General features: G+C 38.2%; 1 protein-coding gene across 1 annotated transcript in view; it reads right to left on the minus strand.

The window, feature by feature from the left end:
- Positions 1-350: 350 nt before the first annotated feature.
- nek1 (NIMA-related kinase 1) overlaps positions 351-27,934 on the minus strand; it is a 50,524-nt gene continuing 22,940 nt past the window's right edge. Inside the window, exons 16-36 of the mRNA XM_088349886.1 lie at positions 26,475-26,665; positions 26,284-26,406; positions 26,105-26,207; positions 23,948-24,034; positions 23,430-23,513; positions 23,291-23,368; positions 20,962-21,057; positions 20,748-20,888; positions 19,864-19,911; positions 19,540-19,777; positions 19,155-19,271; positions 18,010-18,174; positions 16,010-16,204; positions 15,841-15,940; positions 13,170-13,219; positions 12,831-13,045; positions 12,327-12,481; positions 9,632-9,981; positions 8,434-8,564; positions 5,842-5,974; positions 351-935 (exon numbers count right to left, since the gene is read on the minus strand). Of these exons, the coding sequence (XP_088206012.1) occupies positions 892-935; positions 5,842-5,974; positions 8,434-8,564; positions 9,632-9,981; positions 12,327-12,481; positions 12,831-13,045; positions 13,170-13,219; positions 15,841-15,940; positions 16,010-16,204; positions 18,010-18,174; positions 19,155-19,271; positions 19,540-19,777; positions 19,864-19,911; positions 20,748-20,888; positions 20,962-21,057; positions 23,291-23,368; positions 23,430-23,513; positions 23,948-24,034; positions 26,105-26,207; positions 26,284-26,406; positions 26,475-26,665 (2,844 nt within the window). The 3' untranslated portion in view covers positions 351-891. The remainder of the gene's footprint in view (positions 936-5,841; positions 5,975-8,433; positions 8,565-9,631; positions 9,982-12,326; positions 12,482-12,830; positions 13,046-13,169; positions 13,220-15,840; positions 15,941-16,009; positions 16,205-18,009; positions 18,175-19,154; positions 19,272-19,539; positions 19,778-19,863; positions 19,912-20,747; positions 20,889-20,961; positions 21,058-23,290; positions 23,369-23,429; positions 23,514-23,947; positions 24,035-26,104; positions 26,208-26,283; positions 26,407-26,474; positions 26,666-27,934) is intronic.

The raw sequence follows: 27,934 nt of genomic DNA on the forward strand, positions 1-27,934 counted from the left end.
TTAACAGGGGGATAAAAGAAAACAAAGAAGATAAAGGAAAAAAGAATATGTTGTATTGTCCTTGTTACAGGCTTTGTTTTTCTCCGGAGGGGGGTGTATGAGGGGGGTGAGGGACAGACAGAGATGGCCGGATCCAACTAGGTGGGGGGAGGGGGAAGCTCTGTACGCATGTTTGATGTTACTGTACACACGGTCCACTGTTTTCCCCCCTGGTTGCTCGTAATTACACACAAAGTCCCTTTGACAATAATATTGATGCAAACAGACTTGGTTATCAATAGTGCTTTTCCAAGTAAGTACCTTTGCGTTGTAAGAAAAAAACAAAAGTATATAACCCAAGAAAGAAGACATTCGACATTCCCAAGGTTTATTCGTAAAATCACACAATTCAGTATCATATCACTTCTGCTTATACGATTGAAAAGCTGTTGGATTTTAGTCAGAGAGGAATGAATATACAAAAAATATAAATCTTGCTATAGTATCTTGGCGCACAATGGTCGCCACCTTTGCATGTTGAGAAAAAAAACCTTTATTTCTAAAATCAAACAATGTAAACATGTGTATTCCATTGAATTCCTGAAACCTTTATGCTCAAAGTTGACCTGGCTGTTATTTGGAACATGAATCTTTTCGAATGTGGGAAGAAAGCACCTGAGAGGATAATGTAACCGTCAAACATCAACAAGATCAAAGTTATAGTATTGGCTTACAAATTGCTGGAACATGCATCTATTCATTGTTACATTAAAACTCGATATGCCAAACACTGGTTTTCAGGAAAGTGACCTAAAACCAACATTGGCTGTAAACTCATTCCACCAAGTGATCATCAAAAGTAAAAAAAAAAAATGTACAAGAGGAGGCTTACAATCTCTGTCGCAGAAATGGTCAGGACTGCCAACGACTCCACTGCTCTAATCTGTTATCATTGCCTAAAAGTAAAGCAGAGAGACATCAAAAATGTGAATGGCATCAAACAATAATCCATTAAAAGTGATACAAGAAATGACTGTACAGAATTTTCCTTCCCGATTTCTTGTTTTTTTTGGCATATTTATCACCAGTGTTGGTCACGTTACTTTAAAAAAGTAATTATAGTGACTCACTAATTCTTCCAAAAGTAACTGAGTTTGTAACTGAATTACTCTTATAGTCAAAGTAACTAGTTTCTAGGGAAAGTATCTATTTCCGTTACTGACGCTGCCCTACTCACGTCCGTAAATTGCTTCAGTGCTATATTTTGCATTTATAGATGTTTAAGGCTTGTGTAGGTAACCTGGATTGTTTTGTACAAAGTGGAGGGGTGGTCAGATTGATCCATATATCGATATTATTGATACTAAGCAAGTACAGTGGAACCTCGGTTTTCGAACGCCTCTCAGTTCGGACAAATTGGTGTTTGAGCAAAAATTTCGAGAAATTCTTGTTTCGCTGTTCGGTCAAAAAAATCGGAGTTCGAACGCCGGTACACTAGGGGGCGATGCTGAGCGGTGTACGTGTGTTTTAGCCCGTAATTATGCCTCCGAAGAAGGTCGTTGCAAGCAGGACAGGTGAAAAAGACAAGTTGTTCGTAAAATTATTGCCTTTAAGAAAGACATAATAGCTAAATATGAAAGAGGTGTACGAATTTCCGATCTTGCTAGTGAATACAGCACGGCTAAATCTACTATCAGTACGATAGTAAGGAATAAGGGGGCTGTGAAAACGAGTGATGCGGCTAAGGAAGTTAGCGCTATAAGCGAGCAACGGCCGCAAGTTTTGGAAGAGGTTGAAAAACTTTTGAGGATTTTTCTCTCCCCACCGTCCACCACAAAGGTAAGAAATCCTATTCATAATCCTTTTTTTTATTTTTACACGTTCCTGTTAGCGTAATCTTTCGTACGGAAGATTACGCTAACACGAACGTACGATTAGCTTCATGTTTACGTTCGTGGTAAACATTCAGGGTGTTGGAACGGATTAAAACGATTTTACATTACTTTTAATGGGAAAAACGATTTTCGGTGATCGACCAAATCGGTTTTCGAATAGGGTTCTAGAACGGATTATGCTCGAGAACCGAGGTTCCACTGTACTTGGATCCGAATGATACTACTGTCCTGGGATCGATACTTCACCTCACTATATACTAATTCCCTCAATGCGCCGCCTCTATATGTAGGTATACCAGCTCTTTTCCTATCCAGTTTTGATAGTTTTGTGACTAACAGGCAGACTTTTAGCACTCGTCCCTACCTGGTCGCAGCTACAATTTGCCTTTTGGGCTTTTTCTCCAACAACAGAAAAGGACAATGCCAGGTGTCATTCGTGTGGTAAAATGGTCGACATACGGTTGCAAAAAGTTCACCCTACCGAGAGCAACGAGATGCAACAAAAATGTAAACATGTAAACAAAAATTGTCAGTTGGTTGCTATGGGCGTGCTTGTCTATTATTTTCTGTCACACGCCCCCTCGGAAGAAGAAATCCTCTTGCGTGCTATATTTTGTATGTTTAAGGTTTAAGACTTGTATAAGTAGCCTGTATTGTTTTGTACGAAAAAATAAACATTTCATAAAATAATATGCTTTATAAGGAAAAATCAAGTTCAGTTTAACTTACTTTTGGAAGAGGTCCTCCTCTGTAGTAAAAAGTAGCCGAAAAAAAGCGTTCCGACCATTTTCTCAACCGCATTAAGCTTTCTTATTCCACTTTCGTTTCAACAGAAACAACTCGCCTCTTCTTTAAAATTTACACCAACCATCTTGAATGGATGCACGAGATATTAAACAATAAAAACGTTAAAGTTCTTGGCGCGCTAGCGATACAGTACTTGTTATGTTTACACGAACCAGGAAGTAGAAGCCAGATTTCTTCTTCAGAGTGGATGCTGGGTGACCTCTCACATCGCCAGTAGCGGCGGGAAAAAAACACTACAGTACCGTCCCCTACTACTTACAACTCATGGTGTCCTCTACACCTTTTGGAGAAAATATAATACTTTGATGTACAACTCATAGTTGTGAAAATACGGTACTTTGCTGAAAAATATTTCGGATATTTACAACTGTGCAACAATGCTGCTTGGTGGGATCAGATTTGGTGTGATATTTTATCATTTACACTATTCATCCATCAAGATTTTGTATCTGCTTATATGGGGCAACGTGGGGGCAGCAGCCTTAGCAGAAGAGCCAAAACACCAGAAGTTACGGCAGTGATTCGCTGTTATTTTCTGATATGACCTCCCTAGGAAGAGGAAAACCCCTCTTTTTTTGAGTGATCACATAAGAATGGGGACACGTCGTCTCCTGAACCCTTGTTCAATTTTAATGCAGATCAAGGACTGCTGACGGACTCCCTCACCTTAGACTCTAAGGCATAGGTGTTAAACAGACGGCCCGCGGCCCACTAAAGATTGAATCCGGCCCGCGAGACAACACTCAGAGAAGCGCAAGAGAAAAACAAGCTGCAGGTTGAAATATGTCAACTTGATGTTGCCAAAGCCAGGTGCCTCGAACAAAGACACTGTACTTGTATTTCTTTCTCTCTCTCTCGCTTTTCCACCCCTTTTCTCCCACTCTCTGTCTTTTTCACGCTCTGTGTCTCTCTTCCTTTGTTGCTCTTTTCTCTCTCTGTGTCTTTTTAACTTCTTTTGCTCTAACTTCCTTTTTTCCTTTTCTCTTTCTCTATTCCCTCTTCCTACCCTTCGCGCTTTATTTTCTCTTTTCTCTCCTTCTGTCTTTCTATTTCTTTCTTTCTCTCCCTTTCTTTTTCCCCTCTCACGACTTTTTATCTCTTTTGATCTCACGCTCTCCCTCTCTCTCTCTCTTTTTCTTTCTTTGTCCTGCCCTCTCCTTTTCCCTCCCTCTTTCTCTTATTTCTTTATCTCTCTTTTTCCTTCTCTTTTATCTATTAGCCCTGCTCTAAAGGGTGGGCAAACTACGACCTGCAGGCCAAATGCGGCCCCGCCAGAATGTTTTATCCGGCCCGCCAAACAAACATAGAATACCTACAATAGTAAAAGTACAACTAATGAAAAAAAAACATTTTTTGGGTGCCAACTTTGTCCTCGTTGCCTCTTTGGGTTTTAAAAAAAACAATACTCATACAAAAATACTACAAAATTAAAACACAATAACACTACAAACTATTACAGATACTACAAATTCTATGGAAATACTACACAATTACTACTGCAGAAATATTACAGAAAATACTACAAAACTCAAACTACAACAGAAATAGTACAAAAACCTGACTGCAGGAATAACAGAAAATCAGATATACTACACTACAAAAATCTACTATGCAAATACTACCAAAATACTACAAAAATAGAACTACAGTTACACTACAAAACTAGTACTTTAAACAGGGTTGTAATATATTATTTTCTTTGATCTCCAATTTCATTCAAAATATAACGTGTGTATTTATTCATAAATGAAACAAAACAAAATTATGTTGGGAGCCTCGGCCAAACTTTGTAACCCAATAGGACCCTCAGATCCAAATAGTTGCCCACCCTTGCCTTAGAGCAGGGGTGTCAAACTCATTTTACCTCGGGGGCCACACGATGGAACAAACATTCTCTCGGGGGGCCAGACTAGTAGATTAGAGAGAAAACAAGACAGAGAGAGAGAGAGATAAGAGAAAAAAAGGAGAAAAAGAGAGGGTGGGACAAAGAAATAGACAAAGGGAGAGAGAGAGAAATGGAGAAAAAGAGACAAAAGACGGATAAGGAGAGAGAGAGAGAGAGAGAGAGAGAGAACATGAGAAACAAAAGACATAAAAAGAAAAATAGTAAAAGGGGGGAAAGAACGAGAGAGAAAGAAAGAAATCCAAAAAGAAATAGAAAGGGAGAAGGAGAGAAAAGAGCAGGAGAGAAAGAGTTAGGGAAAAAGCAAAAGTGAGAGAGAAAGAGTTAAAAGAGGGAAAAGAAAAAAAAGGAGAGCAAAAGAAGCTAAAAAGACACAACAAGAGAAAGAGAGAGGGAAAAAGCAAAAGTGAGAGAGAAAGAGATTAAAGAGGGAAAAGGAAAAAAAGGAGAGCAAAAGAAGCTAAAAAGACACAACGAGAGAAAGAGAGAGGGAAAAAGCAAAAGTGAGAGAGAAAGAGATTAAAGAGGGAAAAGGAAAAAAAGGAGAGCAAAAGAAGCTAAAAAGACACAACGAGAGAAAGAGACAAAGAGGAACAAAGAAAGAGAAAAAGAGAGACAGGGAGAGGGAAAGAGAGAGATAGAGAGTGAGAGAAAAGGGGAGGAAGAGAGAGAGAGAAAAAGAGAAATACAAGTACAGCGTGTGTGAGAGGCACCGGGCTTTGTCAACATCAAGTAGACATATTTCAACCTGCAGCTCGTTTTTCTCTTGCGCTTCTCTCAGCTTTGTCTCACGGGCCGGATTCAATACCATAGTGGGCCTGATCCGCCTGTTTGACACCCCTGCCTTAAAGACTTATTGACCAATATATGGTCTACATTTATTTGGCGCTTTTAAAGTCACGTTTGACTTAAAAGTCAATCAATGGCGCCAAAAATGGATCCCGCTTTACACGTACCCATTCACACGCACACTCACACACCGAAATCGGCGTCAGCCATGCAAGGCCTCTATCTTTTTGCCCGGGACATGAGGGGTTCAGTGTCTCGCCCAAGGGCACTTTGACATTTAACTCAGAAAAGCCAGAAATCGAACCAGCGACCTCTTGGACCCAAGACAAGTGCTCAACCTTCTGATCTACTGCCGCCCCATATTTTGTCCCTATTCTTGCAATGTTAGCTAAGGAGGATTAGGTCAACCTACCTGGTGCAGATAAGACCTTTACATGAACCAATAATTAAAGGGATAATATCACTGACCTTCTTGGTATGCACCATCTGCCATCACTAAATGAAGGATGTTTGGATAAAGATGCTGGTGCTCATTCCCCAAAATACTAAAGGCCAAACTGGAGCCCACATCGATATTATCATCTTCGTCATCGCGTATTGCCTGAAATGTCAAATCATAAGAGAACATGTTTGATATGTTGCAAGAGATTACAGGACCGTCTGACCTTTAATAAACAAATATGTTTATGTACGATGTCACTGTTTACTGAAATACGCCGTGCCACATGACATTGGAAAATGCAAACTCTTGGGGGATTTCAATATTTTTTCAATTACTTACCGTAAATCCCAGACTATAAGCCGCTACTTTTTTCCCAAATGTTCAACCCTGCGGCTTATTCAGTGATGCGGCCAATTTATGTCATTTTTCTAACAGCTGCCAGCGGCGCTCGAGTACAAAAGGTAAGATTTAGACCGGTGGAATATATGCGCCGAGGAAGACTGCAACTTCTTGGCTTCTGCATGAATTAAATTAGAGTAAACATACCCTCATCATGCAAAATGCAAAAAGAAAGGCACGTCAAAAACCAATGGGTTCCGAAAAGCCAGTCTGCTGTGTGACGGAGAGGAGGGCACAGAATCAGGAGTGGATTAGAGTTCCAGCGACAGTGACAGCGCGAGTGAGGCTGCGGGAGCGTGGGACGACGTCTATATGACACCGTTTCTTTCCGACACTGAGGAAGACAACTTTGATGGCTTCAGTTGTAAGGAGGAAGATGAGGACGGTTTACCGTGATTTTTACAAGTGCTGTATGTTTTTTAACAGACCTGTTTACTGTGTTGCTAGCGTGTTGCTACCATTAACTGCCCTGTCACAGGCACGGTTTGGGATGAAAGTTATATTATTATTATTAAAGCTTTGAAAACTCTCTCGGTGTACCGTCTTTCTTTGTAAATATGTGTAACCATGTATAATATGTATTTGCAACTGTATATTTTTGTAATGTATTTATTTTAGACACTTATTCTGATATGTTTTGCACAGGCGAATGAAAAAGAAGGGGCGGAACAAACGCGGGGTGACGGGAAGTGGGGTAAAGGTGAGACCTGTTTGTGGACTCGGCGGACAATAGTGGATATATATTTTTCCCACCCTTACCTTTGGAAATATACAATTTTTTTTCTTGGATTACTTTCAACGGGACTCGTATTTTGCAGGTCAGCATCAAACCATAAGTACCGGTATCATTTTCCGTTTATTTTGTCGGCTGTGATTTTTGGACTGTGTACTTTAATTCAGTTTCAATCGCGCGACTTAAAGTCGGGTTTGGGTTAGTTTAGTGTTTGTGTTACATTTTTCAATGTGGGCGCATGCGGCTTATATACAGGTGCGGCTTGTGTAGGTACAAAATCAGTTTTCCTCTTAAAATTCGGTGGGTGCGGCTTATAATCAGGTGCGCTCTATAGTCCAGAATTTACAGTATGTTAAGATTTTTAGGTTTTTCCTTGCCCTCATGTAGGTTTTAGATCAGGGTGGTGTAATGATAGTCCTAAGAGACTTTTTGTGATTAAGAGCTATACAAAAAAAACATGACTTGACATTTCAAAATGCACTCATCACAGAAACATCACGATCAGTCTGAAACAAGATACCCAGCGTAATTCACCCATTACTCCCCCTTGGCTGTCTTCAAATTATTTGAATCTCCACAAAAATGGCTTTGTGACATCAAGGACTGTCCAGTGAATCCAACCATGTAAAAATGTTTACTCAAAAACCCACGCTAATGCAGATAGATAACAAAAAAATCCACATAAAAGTATTTCTGCCTTGTTGGACATCCTTGTTGTAATCCGTTCCTATCACTCTAAAAATCCCATTTAAAAACAAACATATTCGTAAAATTATCACCAATATGGTCGTTAGCCTCCGACTATTTGGTTGACATCATTCTCGGCAAATAGCAGGCTTTTTTCACAGTCCACAGCCCGCATTATCCTATATGGGCCTGTTTGATAAAGCAGAGATCGTCTCCTGTAGCTAAAAATACCTTTAGCTGGTAGTAACTGAATGAAATCACAATTGACACAATGGTTAGCCAATGAAATTACCAACATAAATGTATACAATTTTTGGACGTGTATTCAAATCAGAGCCAATGTCACAAAATACTGCAAACGATGTATCTAGCTTCGGTGCAGATGGTGCTGGACACAATAAAATTGCTCTGTGTTTTTGTGAGGCGTTTCTAGATGTTAACAGTTTGTTCAGTGGGTTTTCATCGTAAAGTGTCTCAACAGTGAACCTAAATTGTTTAATAAGCTTCCATAGAAAGGATTGCTTAACGGTATACAGCCAAAATGGGGTCTGTTGGTTTGACACCATGACTGTAAACTAGTGGGGAGTATGCTCTTTATATAATGGACCAAACTGTCCTCACTTTTAGTGCTCTGATGCTATGCGCACATTATACTCTGCGCTTATCAGAATTGGAACGCTATTGGGGGATTCGCGTGATTAGGATTTGATCTCCGAGCCAAAATGTACTCATGAAAAAATCTCTTCACTCACTCTTTTTGTGGATGTCGATGGTTTTAAAATGTTTTAGGGATATGTACCTTTATCTTATTGTAGGCCACAATGAACTTCTCAAATCCCATCTGCTGTTCAAGGTTGATACGATGCTCCTCCAAACGATTGTAGATGCTGTCATAAAGATCACTCTCTCCTTGGTCTTCCTCACTGTTATCTATAGTAGGATAGAGATAGAGATAAGGATATAGATTATTATTGTAAAAAAATAAAATAAAAATAAAAATAATAACAACTGATTTCGGCCTTTATAGTTGTGAATTTCAGGTTCACGAGACAAAATGATGATTTTTTTTGTCTTCATACATGAGCTATGATGATTGTGTGTACAACAAAAGTGGGATGTTAACTCTAATAATAAATACACAATACATAAAATGTAAAAAAAAAAATGTATCAATAATATGTAATACATAAACCTAAACATACGGTTGTTCCGTTTTTAATATTGGATACCTGCAAAAAAAGATTTCATAGGATTTTTGTAACCTTAAATTTAACAAAAAGAAAAGGCTCAGGGGAGGGCATAGAACAAGTTGAGATTTCTTATCAGAAGGCTTCTTTCCCCGTCTTCCTTGCAAGTTAAAAATCCATTGATGTATTCTCTCCTTATTTTGAGTCTCTACTTAAGTTTAAATGTATCAAGACAACAATAACTTAATACAGTGCAAAATATATTTTCAAAAAATAATGTTGAAACGGATCAACTTTAATGTAACTCAATTTATGGCTGCAAAAGGTGGCAAAAAGACTGAGGAAGTACAGGAATGCACAATAAATGCCTGTTTGGAGCCCCGACCAAATGAACAGGATAATTATGAATGTATGAGAGGGCTGATTCGGTATAATGTCTGAGAAAGATGGGGTGATTTCAGTAGGTAAAGCACTTGATAAGAATATAAAGTTGAAAATAATAATAAATGCCATCCATTTTCAGTACTCGTTGTACTCCACTTATTGAAACATGAATATTTTGTTTGTTTGTTTGTTTGTACATGATTCAATTGTTTGTTTGTTTGTACATGATTCAAATTGAATCTTTTCTTCCGGCGCCGTCACGAATGGCAGCCACTCCAGCAGCTCCCGTGTTATTTTCGATTGTTCTCGATTGTTCTCAGCTCAGGGATGCTGCTGGAAATGTGAATTTCCCTTCGGGGATGAACAAAGTATCCATCTATCTATCTATCTATCTAGAATGCAAAAAAACTCTTCCCCTTTTCTTACCCGACTGCCATTCTTCGTTCAGTTGGGTTTTATTGGTGACTTTTTCTTCTGATGCACCGTTGCTGAGTAATTCTTCTGCTTCGTCGTACACAGGACTTTCATTCGAGCACGCATCATCCTCTTCCTCATTTTCCTCGTCTCCCACATAGTCATAATCACCTACAACCATCTTGTCCTGTTCAAGTTCTACCATCATCCTGTTGAAAAGGTCTTTGTCCTCCTCCACTGTAGCATTTTCGTTGAAGTCTCCTCTTCCATCGTGTGGTAGTTTCCTTATTAGTTCACTCTCCTCTTGCAGCAGTTGCTCCATAGATGCCCTGATGTCCTGCAGGTCTTGATCCTCGTGTGCACTAAAAGACAAAGATATAATCGTGCATAACTACATGCATGCAGACTTATTTATAAGAACAGTGAAAATGATCATTTAAATCAAATTGTGGAGAATTTCAATAGTTTTTTTGTAAATGTTGGATCAGAGCTAGCTGCAATTATCCCAGAGTGCAGTAGTAAGCAATTTGAGTCACTGATAAAAATGAACTCCAAGACCATGTTTTTATATGGGGTTACGGAATCAGAGATCTTAGACGTGGTAAACAACTGTAAAAACAAAACGTCTATGGATTGTTTTGACATCGATATGGTACTAGTTAAGCAAATTATAAATAACATTGTGAAACCATTGACCTACATATGTAATCTATCATTTCTAACGGGCAAATTTCCAAATCAAATGAAAATAGCAAAGGTTAAACCAATATACAAAAATGGAAACAAGCACATTTTTACAAACTATAGACTGGTATCTCTGCTTCCTCAGTTCTCAAAAATATTAGAGAAACTTTACAATAATAGACTAGAACAATTTATAGATAAAACATAAATCGATTAATGAAAGTCAAAATGGTTTTAGAGCAAACAGATCAGCAACAAAAATTATTCACTCGGAAAGAGGGAAATTATAACTTAAGGGGCTGTAGTAAATTCATAATCCCAAAGGTGAGAACTACCAGGAAAAGTATGTGTGTGTCTGTGTGTGGAGTCAAGCTTTGGAACAAGACGAGATCAAACAATGTCCAACTATTCATGTGTTCAAATTTAAATACAAAAAACATTACTGACACTTACTATTATTATATCATAACTGTTATTATTGCTATTGTTGTTATTATCGTTGGTGACACAATGACTAGTAGCATTATAACGTTAATAGATGGGTACTACGATGATTAGGGTATAAAATATGTGACTATTGTTATTATTATAATTATTGATACCTGACCTATGTAATATGTCTATCTGTGAGATTGTGTTATATTTAGACACAAAAGAGGAGCTATCTATACAATGTAATTAATAGGGAAGATGAATAAGCGTCTGCTTCTGACTACCCCTTTTCGAACATGTTATGTTCACATTATTTTTGTTGTTGGGTCATTGTTTTTGTCCCGTTTTTATTTTTTAATCTTCGAAATCAAGTTTTCATTCATTCATTCATGCGTGTCTAAATTTTGTCGGTTGCACCAATCGCAGCCAGAGAGGAGCTCGGATTGCATGCAGGTGAGATGCACCTGCAATTAAATAAACCAAGTGTGGCTGTGTTTTAAAGTGGATAGTACTCTCTCAGTAGCCTAGATGGTAAGGCGCCCGCTTTGAGACTGGGAGGTCGCTGGTTCGCGCCTCGGCCGAGTCATACCTAAGACTTATAACATTGGTAAAATGGCGGCGCCCTCTGTTGGCTGCGGCTGCATCGGCTCGCTACAACGGGTCAGGTGTATCGACATTTCGTTCTGTGTACATTGTTACACAGAATGACAATACAAAGGAAATTATTATTATTATTATTGTCTGGGGTCCAAAACTCGCCGCCGACAGGCCCCTCGATATTTGCAGGCCTTTGCGTTAGTGCAAATGTTGAATTTATGTGCAACCCATGCAAGTTAGATATGGATACAAAGTGCTAATTCCCCCATATACAAGTGTGTTCATGTCAAGTACTAGTACAACGCAGGGAGGAAAGGGGTCAGGTGGGGCAAGAGGCATGATCTTAGGCCAAACCAGCTCAAATTTTAGGTAAGGTCAGGCCCAAACTGTCATTTCATATGTTTGGGGTCATGTCACTTCTGTCAGTTTAAAAAAATAATACAGTTTATTAAATTCGGTACTATCCTCTCAAATGAAGAATAAATCATACTCGTGGTTCTGTCCTCTATTTCAATGCGCACTAGTCACTCAATAGGAAATAGTCTCACCATAATTGACCATATTTCATCGCAAAATCTAAGAGAATTAAACACAAGCAAATACTTACATTTTAAACACATACACAACTGACGAATATACATTATGGTTCTTTAGTGGGGCACCCGGTAAACAAATTATTGACTTTTTGAAGCTATGTAACAAACGTACTGCAGTTTTTAATATGAGGCCTAAAGTTAAGCTAATCAATAAAAGATTTACATAAAAGATAAATCTTGCCAAAAATCTCATGTTTGCTTCGGACTCGCTCTTGCAAACAAAGGTCATTTTTTATAAATTTCTGTGGATTTATCGTCCCGATTTATCGTTCGGCCAATTTGCAAACAGGGAAAGGATGTTTGTGTGTGTAAGGAGTTGATATAAAGGTGAGTGCCCATGTGCAGAAGGTGGCAAAAACACGACTAATTGTGAAATTCTTTCATCGTTTTGTGCTTACTCCTCAGTTTCTGACTGGTCGTTCTCTTTTGCTTCGTCCTGGTCATCATTCTCTCGATTGCAGTCGGGAGCAGCGCCGTCTTCAGTAGGAAAAAGAGACTCCTGCTCAGAGCTGAAGACCTGACTTAAATCTGGGAGGGAGCAAGTCCGCAGCATCTGAAAAAAAAAGCAGTAAAAAAAAAAAAAAATCAGAAAACACGAGAGAAAAAGAGATGAAAGAGGAAAAAAATTGACCAAAAAAAAATCAATCAGAATCAAAATTCACAATACTTAATTTTCCAAAATCAATTTTAGATTTCATTAAAAAAAACTGAGTCTCATAACTGTATAAATAAATTTTCAAAAGCATTATACCAGAGTGCCAAAACATAAAAATGTTTCGTCTTTTTAAACTATAAAGGCTTTGGAGCAGCTATTCTGTCTCCAAGGCGGTTTGTGCTTGTTTAAATGGAACTGTAGCGCCTACCAGAGGTAAACCGGTCAAAGAGGTTATTAGGGGTATCACCTTAGGGTTGTTGGCATCAAATAGGCCTGTTGAAAGCCCAATCAGGAGGGCATTGTGCCGCTTGGAGTGCTGAGGTGAAACAGAGCTTGAGCGAGATGTATGAGAAGATGATTCATCCACCGAAGATTGAGCCGAGAGTAATGCTAGAGCACATTTGTGTCTTTGAACTGAAGAGCACAACTTTACAAACAGAGGCTCTTCACCCTGTGAGAAACCTGCAGGAAGATGGGGAATAACTGCAAACCCATTAGTGGTATGACAGGATAGACAAAATATTGCATACTATGCCTTGTATTGACTGCATGATGAATCAAACGTGTGTATTCAATTCTTCCTTACCCTTTTTTCCTGTTTCTGCTGCTTCTTGATCTGATCTGATGTTTGGCAACCTGTAAAAGAAAATACAATTGAGTGGAAAGACCCACCCTTCATAGTCCACGAAAAATAATATAGGCACCTCCAAACAATCAGGCGGGGATTTTGTACGAACTGACTGAGTAGCTGCAGCAGGGTCGCCAACTCAATTGAGTTGGGGGCCGCAGAAGCTAGGGTCCGGATGAGGTTGGGCCAAATGGGGTTTTCCACAAAAACATTCTACTGTTCTTAAAGGGACAGTGTTTGATATTTGTCCACTAGATGTCGCTGTCATGTGTAGTGCAACCAAAATTGAGTCCAAGGAAGATTACAAACTACAAAGACTGAAACTAAACAAAGGCAGCCTTTTTCTTCCCATAAAATAAAGAAAAAGAAACAAGAAAGAATAGAATTAAAGAAAAAAAGACAAAAAAAAAAAAACAATACAAAAACTTTTCTCTTTTTCTCCCATTTTTTGATTTTTCTCTTTTTTACTTATTTATTTTTTCTCCCTTTTCTTGAGTTTTATTTTTGGTATTATTTCTTTTGTTCCTTTTTTCTTTTCGAGGCTTGCAGTGGCTCCGGAGGTAGAGCGCTCGTCTTGGGATCAAGAGATCGCAGTTCGAATCCCGGCTCCTCCATGTCGAAGTCTCCTTGGGCAAGACACTGAACCCCTAATGCCCCCAATAAGCAGGTTAGCGCCTTACATGGCTGCACGGCCGCTATTGGGAAATGTGAAGCACACTGTAAAGCGCTTTGGGAAGTCTTGACTTGAAAAGCGCTATATAAATGCAGATCATTTCATTTCATTTCATTTTCAAAGTAATCAGGTCCGTTTTGGTCACTTTGAGTCTACGTATTTTGTATTTCCTTTTTCAGTTTAAGCACTCGTTTCGGTGGCACGACAGAATACAGTGACATCTAGTGGAAAAATAACACAGTTGCTCTCAACTTGCATATTAAGGCAGTGGCCACAAACCACCTGGGGGCCACAAATTTGAGACCATTGAGCTAAAGGGTTAATACACCTCTTTCACAGCCAAATTCAAGATATTTTAAGGACTTTGAATGGGCAGATTTTCAATTTCTCCTGTACCATTAAAAGTAGAAATCCGGTCTGAATTTTGCACCAGCCCTTTGAGACTCTTTGTGATTTAGGGCTAAACAAATACACATGACTTTATCAGAACATATGATTTTTAGATCCATGAGTAAATTGCGAACATATTTGTGGATATGAACGTGTGTCAATGTTTTTGAGACAACTCTTTTCCCATATAAATGTTGGGGAAAATGACAGTAACATATATGTAGCTCACATTTTGAGTTGCAGGAAGTTCTTCCCGCTACAATTTACCACTGGGAACGCCTTTTGGATTGGCCATAATTGATAGGTAATCCTTGCGATGATACACATTTCATAGTGTCCTTTTTAGGTGAAGCATAGATCTGTCCTCCCGGGCGAAACTCGGATGGGGCGCTAACGCTTTATACGGCAGTGTCATACGAACGAATTAATGCGAGCTGCCGTTAATTACAAAGGAAGAAGAAATGCAATGGCAAAGTCAAGCCACCAGAGTTGCAATGTTGGCTTCATTTTTAAGCAGACTTGTTGTAAACATGGCAACAATTTCGTGCATTTACAAGCACTTCACCCAAAGTTTAAGCACTTTTCAATCCATGGCATTGTCTTGCTTTCACTCTGTAAAGAAGAAAATACTATAGGAATACTCCACAAAAAACTACAGTAATACTATAATACCGCCACAGAAATATTACACCAGAATTACTAAAATACAACTACAGTAATATTACAAAAATACCAAAGAAATACTACAAAATATTGCAGAAATACTCTGAAAATACAATTTCGGAAATACTACGATACAAAAATACTACTACAGAAATATTACCTCATAAATATACAGAAATATTACAAAAATACTAAAGAAATACCACAAAATACTATGGAACACTACAGAATTACTACAAAAACACTACTTTGGAAATACTTCAAAATACCACAAAAATACCACAACAGTAATATTATAGATCAAAAACACCACTACAAACATGTTACGACAGAAATACTACAAAAATACGTTTAGACACTGCAAATAAAACACTACAGTAATACAAAAATACGACATAAATAGAAGAAAAACTCTACCTTTGAAATACTACAAAAATAGTAGTGCATAAATACTACAAAAACTGAGCTACGCAAATACTATTAAAAGGCTACTACCAAACTAAAATTCAAATGAAGTGCTTAAAGCAAGGGGCTAGTATATAATTATGCTTTGATTGCGATTTTTTTTCAAAGCAAATTATTTTATAAGCAATAGTAAGACATCTATTCAATAATACCTTTAAAGAAATATAACATGTAGATATTCGCACGTTTATCCATAAATGAAAAAATGGGAGACTTTTCCAGGATCGGCCAAATGTTTTAGCCCAATGAGGCCCTCGACTCCAAAAACTGGCCACCCATGCCATAACTGGTTGGAGTGTACTCTCGTCCTTCCAGTAGTATCAGAACATCCACAATGTAACATTTAAACAAAAACTCAAAACTGCTTAGAATAGTAAAAAAAAACATATTGGAAAACATTTCCTAAATAAGAATTGAATAGTGAAATAAAATAGTTACAGTGGCTGTTCTTGCTTCTCCCATGCGCGATGCAGGTCCGTTGAAGTATGGGATGATTTAGGAACGTCCTCCAGGATCACAGATTCCACATCTTCCGGCTCTGAAGTGCACACCGTATTTGGACAAGTAAATCATTTAAAGGCGAGGTAAAGTATAATGAAATACTCACCCTGGTTCTCAGCATTTGTTGACGACTGTGCCTCTCCGTCCGTTTGATTGACATTTTCTCGATGCGAAAGTTCTGTTGTAGCACCATCAACCGTTTCGTCCTCAACCTCAGTAATGGCAGATGTCATATTCCTTACACTCAGGTCTTCTTCAGGTATTCCCATTACATGCTCTGTAACTTTCTGGTCTGGTTCATCTAAGAAGATAGTGACGATTTCAGGTTGCAAATTTATAGTATTTACATCAAGGGTCTCCAACGTGGTGCTCGCGGGCACCTGGGCGAACCCGAGGCCACTTAACTCTTAAAATACCACACCAGTTGTGGGTCATCGTGTTTTTTTTGTAAAATAATTTTGTGGTGGACTGAGTAAATGAACCCTACTTCATGCACATCCCTCTTCTTCTCTGTATTTCTCTTTCCTATCGAACTTTTGTTTTTTCTCTCTCGTTTTATCTTCCTCTCTTTCTCCCTCTTCTCCATTTCCATCCCCCTCTTTTTATCCTCCACTCTTTCTCCCCCTCTCTTGAATTTCAATCTTCCTCTTTTTATCTTCCTCTCTTTCTCCCTCTCTGTCCATTTCCATCTCCCTCTCTGTCCATTTCCATCTCTCTTTTTCCCTCTCTCTCCATTTCAATCTCCCTCTCCCCCCCTTCTTACCCTTTCCAACCCCCCCCTCTCTCCCTCCCCATCTACCCCCCTCTCCACCTCCCCACCACCCCATCTTGCTCTCCCCCCCTCTCCATTCTGTATATTTTCCCTTCTTTCTACCTGCAATAATTAACCTGGTAATAACATAATAACAACATAGTAAGTGGTACATGATAAGATATTATTTTAGAAATATATCAAAGTGGGTGCCCTTTTCACTAATAAGTAGCAAAGAGTAGCTTTCAGCTTGAAAACGGTTGGAGACCCCTGTTGTACATTACTTAGTTAACAAACATAGCCACAAAATAGTAGGTGCATCTTTTTTGAAGAATCATTTGATTTAACAATAATTAGAAAGCATCCAGTCTAATTTGATTAAACCATCCATTTAAGATTGTTAAATTGTAACATGGACAGAAACAGGAAATAAGTACAAGACTGTATTTTACGAACTGTACAGGCACACCCAACAAACCCAAATTAGTCAAAAAATTTGAACGTGCACCTTGTAATCCGGTGCACCTTAAATGCGGACAAATTTAGATACATTTTAGTGATCGGTCAATCTTATCACTAACCACAATTGAATACCTGTGGCGGCAATGGGGATCAAACCAGATAGCAGTGTTAAGAGCACCGAATTAGAAACGCCTTGAATAGTTGTTCATAATTGTATAACATTAAATGCAACAAGAATTTAGCCCGGATTGGAGCGGATACAATGTCAAATCCTATTCACTAGACTTAGGGATACAGACGACACATAAAAGGGCATTAAGTCTTTTGTCATTACCACACTATTTCAAGTCACAGTACTAGATATGTGCAGCATTGCATTTACTTACATCTTTAAGGGCGACCGAATTACTTCTCTCAATGCGGTTCTTTTTATTCAGTTCAGAATGACCGAATTACTTCTCACAACGCCTTTGTCGTGATTCAGAATCTTGTGCGCTTTGTAGACTTTGCTAATTGGCTGTACCATTGATGTCTGACAATATTCTACTGGCCTGGCCCAATAATAACATCAACACCTTTGTACAGTATCTATAAAATCAATGAAAAAAATAAAATAGATCAATAATAATAATGATGAGATCAGATGGTCAAGGGGATAGAATCTGGAGCAGCACACGTCGTGACCTGGGTTCAATTTCTGTTGCATCCAATGCTATGCAATTGAGATCGGTTTTATATTCTGCGCCGCCCTTCCTTTTTTTGTGCAACACTATATAATCTGGTGCGCTTTGTACAAGAAAATATATCACAAAAGATTGTTTTCTGGAGGTGTGCCTTATAATTCCAGTGCGCCTTAAAGTTCGGAAAATATTTAGTTAGTTCGCAAAACTAACCGGGCTTAGGCGGTGGTTCTTTATCGACGCTGGCTGTTTCAATGGGCTGGGTGAGTGGCTGATTATCTGCTTCATGAAGTACTCTCAATATCTGGCAGTCCGGAAGCTTACTGGGACAGATATCCTGTAGCACATCCATCTGTATCACCTCACCAACAGTTTGTTCTGAGAATGCACACATAAACATCTTTGAAAATAACCACAAACGGTTGACTTACTCCCTCTGGGTTAACCTTTAAAGCACATGTGTTAAACTCATGGCCTGCGGGGCTAATGTGGCCCACCACATCATTGTATGTGGTCTGCAAGACCATGCTGAGAGAGGCACGAGAGAAAAATTAGCTGCAACGCCTCACAAAATGACTTGCAGGTTTAATTATGCACATTGGATGTGTGTGTGTGTGTGTATATGGGTAAGTGTGAAGCACATTGTAAAGCGCTTTGAGAGGCCTACAGTGACCTGAAAAGCGCTATACAAATGCAGACCATAAACCATATACGCCAAAACTAGGTGCCACTCTCAATGCACCTACTGTAGCTGAATTTTCCAACTACCATTAACCAAAAAGAGAACAAAGAGGAGACCCATCCCAATGTTATTTACAGTGGCTTGCGAAACTATTTGGCCCCCTTGAACTTTGTGACCTTTTGCCACATTTCAGACTTCAAACGTGAAGATATAAAACCATGAAGCATCAACAATAAGTGGTACACAATCCTTAAGTGGAACACACTTTATTGGATATTTTAAACTTTTTTATAATAAAAAAAGAAAAAGAAAAAGTGGGTGTGCAAAATTATTCAGCCCCTTTACTTTCAGTGCTGCAAACTCTGTCCAGAAGTTCAGTGAGGATCTCTGAATGATTCAATGTTGATCTAAATGACTAACGATGATAAATGGATTCCACCTGTGTGTAATCGAGTTTCTGTATAAATGCACCTGCACTGTGATAGTCTCAGAGGTCTGTTTGAAGCGCAGAGAGCCTAATGAAGGACGAGGAACACACCAGACAGGTGTGTGTGTGTGTGTGTATATATATATATATATATTTATATATTATATAAAATATAATATACAATAATATGAAAGACAATTGGTCCCCTATTGCCATGTCATGGAAATCACACTTTTCACAATTACTCACCTATTGTTGGGATGCAGGTCTCCTCTAGAGTTTGTTGGGCTACAGATAGAACAAATGGATGCCCTTCATGCCATTTCTTCCTGTCTACACCAGGAAGTGGACAATCTCCAGGAGACACTGTGGCAATGAAAATACGGGGAAAGAAACTTTTAACTCTCACTCGAACTGAAGAATTATCATTTAAATTATTTTGACAAGGGATCATCTCAAATGCAGCACAAAATGCAATTGAAAGCTTAGAAATATTAGAAAATCTTTGCATATCCATACCGCCCCCATTGCCCATACAATTATTTTATAACTGTCCATTTTTTTCTATAGTTCCCTTTCATTATTTTCCCATTTATAAAAAAAAAAAACACAATTTTCTTGCGGTATAACTTACTAGAATCCGTTCCACAAATGTCCTCTAAGGTTGGTAGAGACGTAGGAAGTACAGCAAGTTCAGCAGGGTCCCACTTCTTCCGCTCTTCAATGCAAAGGTTATCGGTTTCAAGACTTTTGAGTTGGGAGGGAAGATTGTTCTCTTTCTGTGCATTCAGTGTTGACTCATGCACTTCATCTAGAGGGCTGTGAGATTTCAGATTCTGATTCAGTCTGTTCAAAATCTGCTTCTTCTCACTCTGCCAGAGGACATAAAATAAAAGCAGTGTATTGTTATTAAAAAATACAAGGCGTTGACTATAATAATAAGCACAGAAAATCACACCTGACAGACACCTTCCGTGCCAGGCAGGTTGACCTTTAATGGAGTCATCTGTAAGATGCAAATTTTAAATCAATATTACACAAAGAACAACAGTTAAGCCTGGAATTATTTGTACAGTTACACAAGTTGATATGTGATCTATTTACATAAACAGATTCAGAAATAAAATATAATTAACATGGCCTTAAAGTGCACAGTCTGAGCAGAAATTTGAGACTTTCTACATCCAAATCTAAAAAAAGGTTTAGCAATTATAGCCCTTTACAGTCTCTATACATGAAGTAATTAGACAATTGACTCATGGAGCTGTTATTTACTCAGACCGCTCTTCCCTTATTAATCTGTAATCAATTAAGTAGCGAAACAGGCTTTATTGTACGTATGTGATTGTGCATTTGGGAACTGCTGTTGTGACCACCTATCATGCGTTCAAATGAACTCTCAATGGAAGTGAAGCAGAAAATCCTGAGACTAAAAAAAGAGATCCGAAGGAGCAATAGCTGAAATGATTGGAGAAGCCAAATTCAGTTTGGTACATTAGAAGGAAAAAGGAATACACTGGTGAGGTTGGCGATTGAAAAAGACCTGGATGTCCATGGAAGACAAGAATAGGGCAGCGTCTGTACAACATTTTTTATCCATTTACTAAATATATTCCCAGATCCAAATTTTGTCATTAAGGCAAACAGAAATGTCCATTTCACCTTATCGAAAGCTTTTTCTGCATCAAGCGATAAAGCTAAGATGGGGAGAGGATTATTCTTGTTCATCCACATCAAATGTAGTAGCCACCTCATATCCAACTTGTGAAAACTGCGTCATACCAAACATTTTCCGGCCTAACTGTATTTTGCACTTTTGTGTACTATTATAGTCATACAAACCGCGCCAACATTCTTCAAAGCAACAGTCATGGATATAACAGGAGTGGTGGGGTCCAATTCTTGAGGGACTACATTTTCTGCACTCGGTTGAGGGGTAGGGTGTACATCTGCTGGAGAGACCTCATCTTCCTGAGCTGCAATCTTTTACATTTCACAAGAACATTAAACTTTGCTTTTACTGTAGACAAGGATACATTTCTGTGGAAGTACTTACATGGTTATCCCATGCCTTCTTTTCCCTTTCATTTGACTCTTTTCGCTTTTTTTCCAGTTGCTCTTTTAGCACAGCAGCACGGGCATTAGCTTGGGCCTGGAAAGTATATTATATAAATAATATATAAAATCTCTAAAACAGTTCATAAGATTTCCAAAAGGTTATATAAAATTACCTTACTCTTCACATTTTAAGGCGCACAACCCCCAAAAAATAATCTTTTGTCATATATTTTTTGAAACACAAGGCGCATTGGAATATGAAGGCCCATGGTATCACTGAACCTTCATTGATACAGATGACATATGAAAAGTGATTAGAGCTCATCATCACACTATTTTTACTCTCGGTGCCACAACTGTTTGGCAACGTGAGTTCTAATATGATATTCAGTCTCCCCCCTTCTTCACCTGTGTGTCTTTAAACTCTCGGTTTAGTATGTATGCGTAAGTAAAAGTCCTTGCATAGTATTTTGTCCCCTCCATTCTCTAACATTTATTGGTGAAGATTGGCATAGATTGGCACACTTCTTCACCAATGAATGTTAGAGAGTGGACAAAACAAAGTCTCTTAACAATATTATACGACCTCATTTGGTGCGCATGGATATTAAACAGAAAGGTCATTGACGCACTGGTGAAGAAGTGGAGAGACTGTTTAACTGTTCAGAATGCACTATTCAAATCTGTGTGGTGGCACAGTGAGTATGATGATGAGACTAAGTCTAATTCTTTGTTGTATATCATATTTACCACTGGTGGTCTAGTGGTAACGTGGTTTGATTCCCGTTGCATACAATGTTTTGTGATTTAGGTCAGCAATGCTTTTCGATTTACAGCATTACCATAAAACCATATATGGTGTTGCATACCAATGATTAATGTATCAATTATCAATCTTAACCGCCGCACTCTAAAGTTTCTGGACAAATTCAGTTTTTGGGTGCGCCTTAAGGTCCTGAAAATATGGTACTTAACATAGGCAGATTTTTTGTAAGCATTTTATATATATATATATATATATATATATATATATGCACCGCTCATCCTCTCTGTAGGTGCTGGGTATATATATCATATCTACAATCCCAAGCAGGAAGTATGGAATCACCAGCCTTGGGTAAACCCTCAAGCCAACATCTTATTTTGTAGAAAAAAACTCAAATCACAAAAATCAAACAATCGTAAGGTCATTCCAAAGTGCAACGTATTGGAATTCAGAAATTAAAGACTGTCGGAATTTGGATGTTTTCCTTTTCGTAAATCTCACCGGAAAGGCGACAAACAAATGTTCCAGCATCATCACCTCGTCCAATGCAGATTCGTGACTCATTACTGAAGATAACCTTCATCCAGTCATCCACAGTCCGCGATTGCCTTCCTTTAGCCAATTGCAGTCTTGTTCTTTTGTGTTGAAGCGTAAGCGCCGGTTTCATTTTTAGCTTTCCTATGTAAAAATCTCATTTCCTTTACAATTTTGCACAGTTCTGTCACATACAGCGACACAAACTTCCTCCCATTTCCTCTTCATTTGTCTTGCTGTGCATTTTCCTGTTTTCAAGACATATGGCTTTTAGTTATTTGTCTTGACGCCTACATGTCTTCCTTGGCCTACCAGTACGCTTGACTTTAACAACCTTCCCATGTCCTTTGTACTTGGTCCAAATCTTCAATACAGCTGACTGTGAACAGCCCACATCTTTGACAACCATACGAGTAGTTACCTTCAAGAAGTTTGTCTTTGGTCTCAAAAGATATCTTTCTTGTTGGAGCCATGCTTCTTGCCAATCCACTTAGTCCAGGAGCCCTCCAATGTTTGATAATTGCACTGTTTATAACTGCTGACTAACTAGCAGACTTGGTCTAAGCCAGGTTCCCAATTAAGAAAAAGAGATTGACTGGGTGTGTCCTTATTTTCCACTCAAAATGCACTGATTCCAATTTTTTTCTCTCAGATTGGCATGATTCCATATTTATTTCCCTGCACTTGCTATATGAAAGAAACATTTACTGACCATTGCAATGTTTTTTCTTCATTTCTTTTAGGGTTTCAGAATGCCAATATGTTGCACTTTGGAATTACCTTTCGATCGTTTCATGTTTGTGATTTGGGTTTTTTCTACAGAATAAAATGTCTGAGTGAGGGTATGCCTAAGACTGGTGAGTCCATACTTATTGCTAGAGGTTGTGGATATAGATAGAGAGATATAAATAGGTAGAGTGATAGCTATAAATAGAGAGATACACAAAAAAACAGAATTTAGTATTTCAACTAGTAGGAGTAAATTTTGTGCCAACACCGTCCTCTTAAACTATCAAAGCAGACTCACTTTAAAAGCCACAATCTTTTTCTTCCTCAGATCTGCCTCTTCAGTTGATGCTTGGCTGTCTGAACCATCACTATCATACTAAAAAAAGGAACATTGTAAGTTTTCTATACATAATTTGACAGATAAATAATCCACATACCTTTTCACCCCTAAGCCTGGCTTTGATCTGCAGGCGCTCATTGAAATTCTGCAAGCGGATCTGCCTGAGTCTTGTTAAGTATTCCTGACAACAAATGTATATTAAACTGGGTGAGTTTGAAAACATTTATTGAACATGAGTAGAAGCAACAAAATTCGATATCTATATAAAATAGTTGTACTCGTTATGCTCAAAATCCAAAACAGGCAAAATACAGAAAGTGGTTTTTGATGTCGATAGCAAAACAACTCATCTACACAACTAAAAGGACAATGTAAACAGTAACGTATGTCACAAACAACACAGCAGGACAATAACAAAACAGGAAAATCTTTTTATGTATTCAATATTTTTGTTAAAGCCCTGAAGCAGAGTATAAAATGGCTGAGCATAATTATTTTTGGTTGAAATGAAATATCGGTGCATCAAAGGCATGATGGTGAGATGCAAGACAAGCCATGCCAGATGTGTTGGGTGGGAGCTGAAAAGTGAGCATTTTTTGACCATGCTCCTCCTACCTCCTCCTCTTTGTTGACTTTGTGCCTTGTAAAACGAGCTGAACCAACTTGGCCTCCATAGATTGTTGCCCCGTATTGCAGAGTACCCTGTTTACCATTCAAGTCAACCAAAATTAAGCTAATGTCTTTTTAATTAGTGCCACAGTTCTTTTGACAAAGCTTTGTAAACTCTATTGATATTTCAATATATTATCCAGCTGTAGCAACAGTGGTTTGCAAATCCTTTTCAACCTTTATTCACTGGAATGCATAGCAAAGACGCATTACTGCACTTTTGATTACATGCAGTAAATTTTGTAATATTTAGTCAATTGTATTTACTGATTTAGAATTTTATTCCAGGATTATGATTATTTTTTTAATGTGTCGCAAGTGGAAAAGACTACTAAAGAGTACATTTAGATGTAAGGAATTGTTCGACTGGGAACCCGAGTTGAATTTTTGGCCTATCTTGAATGAATCATTTGCATGGCAAGTCAAAAAACGAAAACCGTATGCAGTGCTTTTTTCTTTGCCCCCTTCCTGATCTTTGTGTTTATTGCCTATTAATTACTCAAAAAGGTTTCAGACCATCAAACCAATTTTAATATTACACATAGACAACCCAAGGAAATACAAAATTAAGTTAAAAAATAAAACTAGCAAAGAAAATACACGTTTCTTTTAAAATCGAAAATTGCATCGAAATTGCAATACTGGAATGAAAAATAGCAATTAATTTTTGCCCCCTTCCTGAGCTTTGTGTTTATTGCCTATTAATTACTCAAAAAGGTTTCAGACCATCAAACCAATTTTAATATTACACATAGACAACCCAAGGAAATACAAAATTAAGTTAAAAAATAAAACTAGCAAAGAAAATATGCGTTTCTTTTAAAATCGAAAATTGCATCGAAATTGCAATACTGGAATGAAAAATAGCAATTAATTTTTGCCCCCCTCCTGAGCTTTGTGTTTATTGCCTATTAATTACTCAAAAAGGTTTCAGACCATCAAACCAATTTTAATATTACACATAGACAACCCAAGGAAATACAACATGAAGTTAAAAAATAAAACTAGCAAAAAAAATACACGTTTCTTTTAAAATCGAAAATCGCATCAAAATTGCAATACTGGTCTGAAAAATAGCAATTATTTTTTTTCCACAAAATCTTGCAGCCCTTGTTCAGACCGAGCACAAATCATATTTTTGCCCCATCGAAATGGTATCTGGATGGATCTTATGTAATCTAAACAAACACAAAACACCTAAAACCTGATTTGGGCAAGATGGATTGACAAATGTAGTATCATATTTCTGTTGCCAACGAAAAACATAGATCATTTTTGACTGCCCATTGACTAGAGGTAACCTCAGGCCTAAAAACACCAGCCTGATCTTGCCCGACCGATGAACTTGAATAGCAGGCCCGAAGCAAACCCGAAATTTAATACATTACTTTGGTTTAATACATAAATGCTTTAATTTTGAGCACACTTTAGGTTTATTGTGGTTTCGCGTTAAGTGACTTGATCTCAAAACACAGCAGAAACCTTGCTACGTAGCTTCAGCAAGCAAATAATATGAATACTTCCACCCTATCCAAAGAACGAAATGTACATTTTGTCCATGTTTTGCACGTTTTGAAGACAGTGAATTACGCTAACACAATACGTTTTAGGGTCAAACACAGAATCAGAGACTATTGATCTTTATGGAGCATTGCTAATCGAAATGAAAGCCAAAGCAAATAAAAAAAGTGTAGCCTTTGTTTGGGGCATCCTACTTTATAAAAATATGTGCCTAACTAAATCAATGCATAAAAAAATGAAATCAGCAAGCGAAAGGTCCGACTCAGAAATAGTTTTGACATTTCGGGACTGACCCAGTTGGGTCTAGCTTCAGATCGGGGCAAGTCGGGGCCGGTAGTACATACGCAAGGAAAAAAACTCCTTTGTGCATGACCAAAACAGCAGGTGTAAAACATTTGCTCATGCGTGTAAATATTTCTACTTAAAGCATAATTCACCCGGATTTTAACGGTTTCGTCCTTAAACATTTCTGGTACATTATTTTGGTGAAGCATCACGTTAGACAAACAACAAACTTGCAATATGATGACATATTTTGGTCATTATTTCATACAAGTGGTTAAGTACATCAAACATGCATACCAACTGTCCTTCGGCCCGGACTTTGTTGCGCATGGCTTCCTTTTTACGCTGAAGAAACTCTTCAACTTGATACGAACGCTCAATAGGAATGGAAGTCTTGCGCCTGGAAAAGTTCAATACTACGTACAAATAGCTGTAGATATTTGTGTAGGTTTGATTGCTTAGGCTGGGAAACATACCTGCTAATATGGGTGTGTTGCGGATGATGCTGCAAACGCTGTAGTGCTTTTTTGAATGCATTACAGTTCATGTGTGGGTTAGGCTCATTGGGAAGGACTGGGCCAGCAGCGGCTGGCACATTACTTGCAAACATAATCAATATACATTTATTATTATAACATTTTGTATTGTATGTGATATGAAACATTACCTAACTGGGGGATCCGGCCCACTCAATCCCTCCATGTTTATCTTCACTCTATTTCGATAATCATCAGCCATTTGGTCAAGAGCAGCGTGGTAGTGTTCATAAGGACTGCCTCTCATTACATGGGGCGGAATAGCACTTGGGTGGGGACAAGCAGCAACGCCTGCAGAACTCTTTCTACCACCCAGATAACACTTGGAAGGACAAAAGGAAAGAAACACACATGGGTAGGCACCTAGGCCAGGATTTCCAGCAGTCATTAAAGCCAATTCTTTACAATATCGGTTCGGCACCACAGCTATCCACTCACCAGTCAAGAACCAAACAGAAAGTGCATTGGATCTATTTTTACTTTAGTTTCAATTTCACATCAAATGAATGCAAACACCATCCATCAACTCCATGTTTTCGTTGCGAGTTTGTACATTCGCTTGGTAAAATCAAACAAAATATATTTATTTAGTTCCTTGAATTCCTTCCGATTGCAAGAATCAAAGAGAGAAGAGTATTAAAGTGAGTACTACCGCAACAAGAGAAAGAAGCCTTATCGGTTGCACGATTGATTGAGTGGGGCTCTTTTCAGCTGCACCTGAATGCTTATTAGTGCTTAAACCTTCTCATTTGACACCAGAATAGCAGAGTTACATAATTAAAATCTCCTGCCTCTCACCTATAACAGGGTTCAGGAACCTTTTTCACTCAAAGATCCAAAAAAGAAACTTTACTTTCAAGAGAGAGCCTCACCATATATTTTAAAGATAAAATATAACAAAACCGGCAAACTCGCTTTCCAGACAAAAACTAATTCTTCAAAACACATTTTATTTCACAGTGTGATGTTTGGTGATTGGATAAAATCAATGAAATAATAATAATAATAATAATCCCGGAGCTCATTTTCAGTGTTGAGGCTCATTTTGACTGTAATTTTTATCCAGAATAATGAAAGCAAAGTTGCCCCGTTTATAGATCTGCCCTTTCCTACCACTCACCCAATCAAAATTCTCTAGGTACTTTGAGAGGGCTTCTGAGTCATGAAAAGTTTTTTATGTGGCTTTTAATCGTAAAGTGTCTCAACCATGAACATATATTGTTAAATTAGCATCCATATAAAAGGATTATTTAGCCATTTACAGCCAAAACAGGGTCTATTGGTGAAACACATTGACTGTAAACTGTAGGTAAAATTGTGTCCGTTGTACACTGGACCATATCTTGTGAGCAGTCAGAGTTGTCTCTGTAACAATCGGCTTCACATGGAACAATGCAATAAATGATAGCGCAGGTTCCTTTTTATCTTCGAGCCATATGTACGCATAAAAAGAGCCATAAATTCTTGATCCCTGACCTAAAAGAACACAGACAAATATCCAAAACTAAAAGAGAGGGTAGCCATGGAGCTTAAACCCGCTCAGCACCACACAACAACTTCAGCAGAACCTTGTCGATGGTGATCAAATAGG

The sequence above is a fragment of the Urocampus carinirostris genome, chromosome 12 (assembly GCF_059441175.1).
Source record: "Urocampus carinirostris isolate Australia breed hairy pipefish chromosome 12, RoL_Ucar_1.0, whole genome shotgun sequence".
NCBI lineage: Eukaryota > Metazoa > Chordata > Actinopteri > Syngnathiformes > Syngnathidae > Urocampus > Urocampus carinirostris.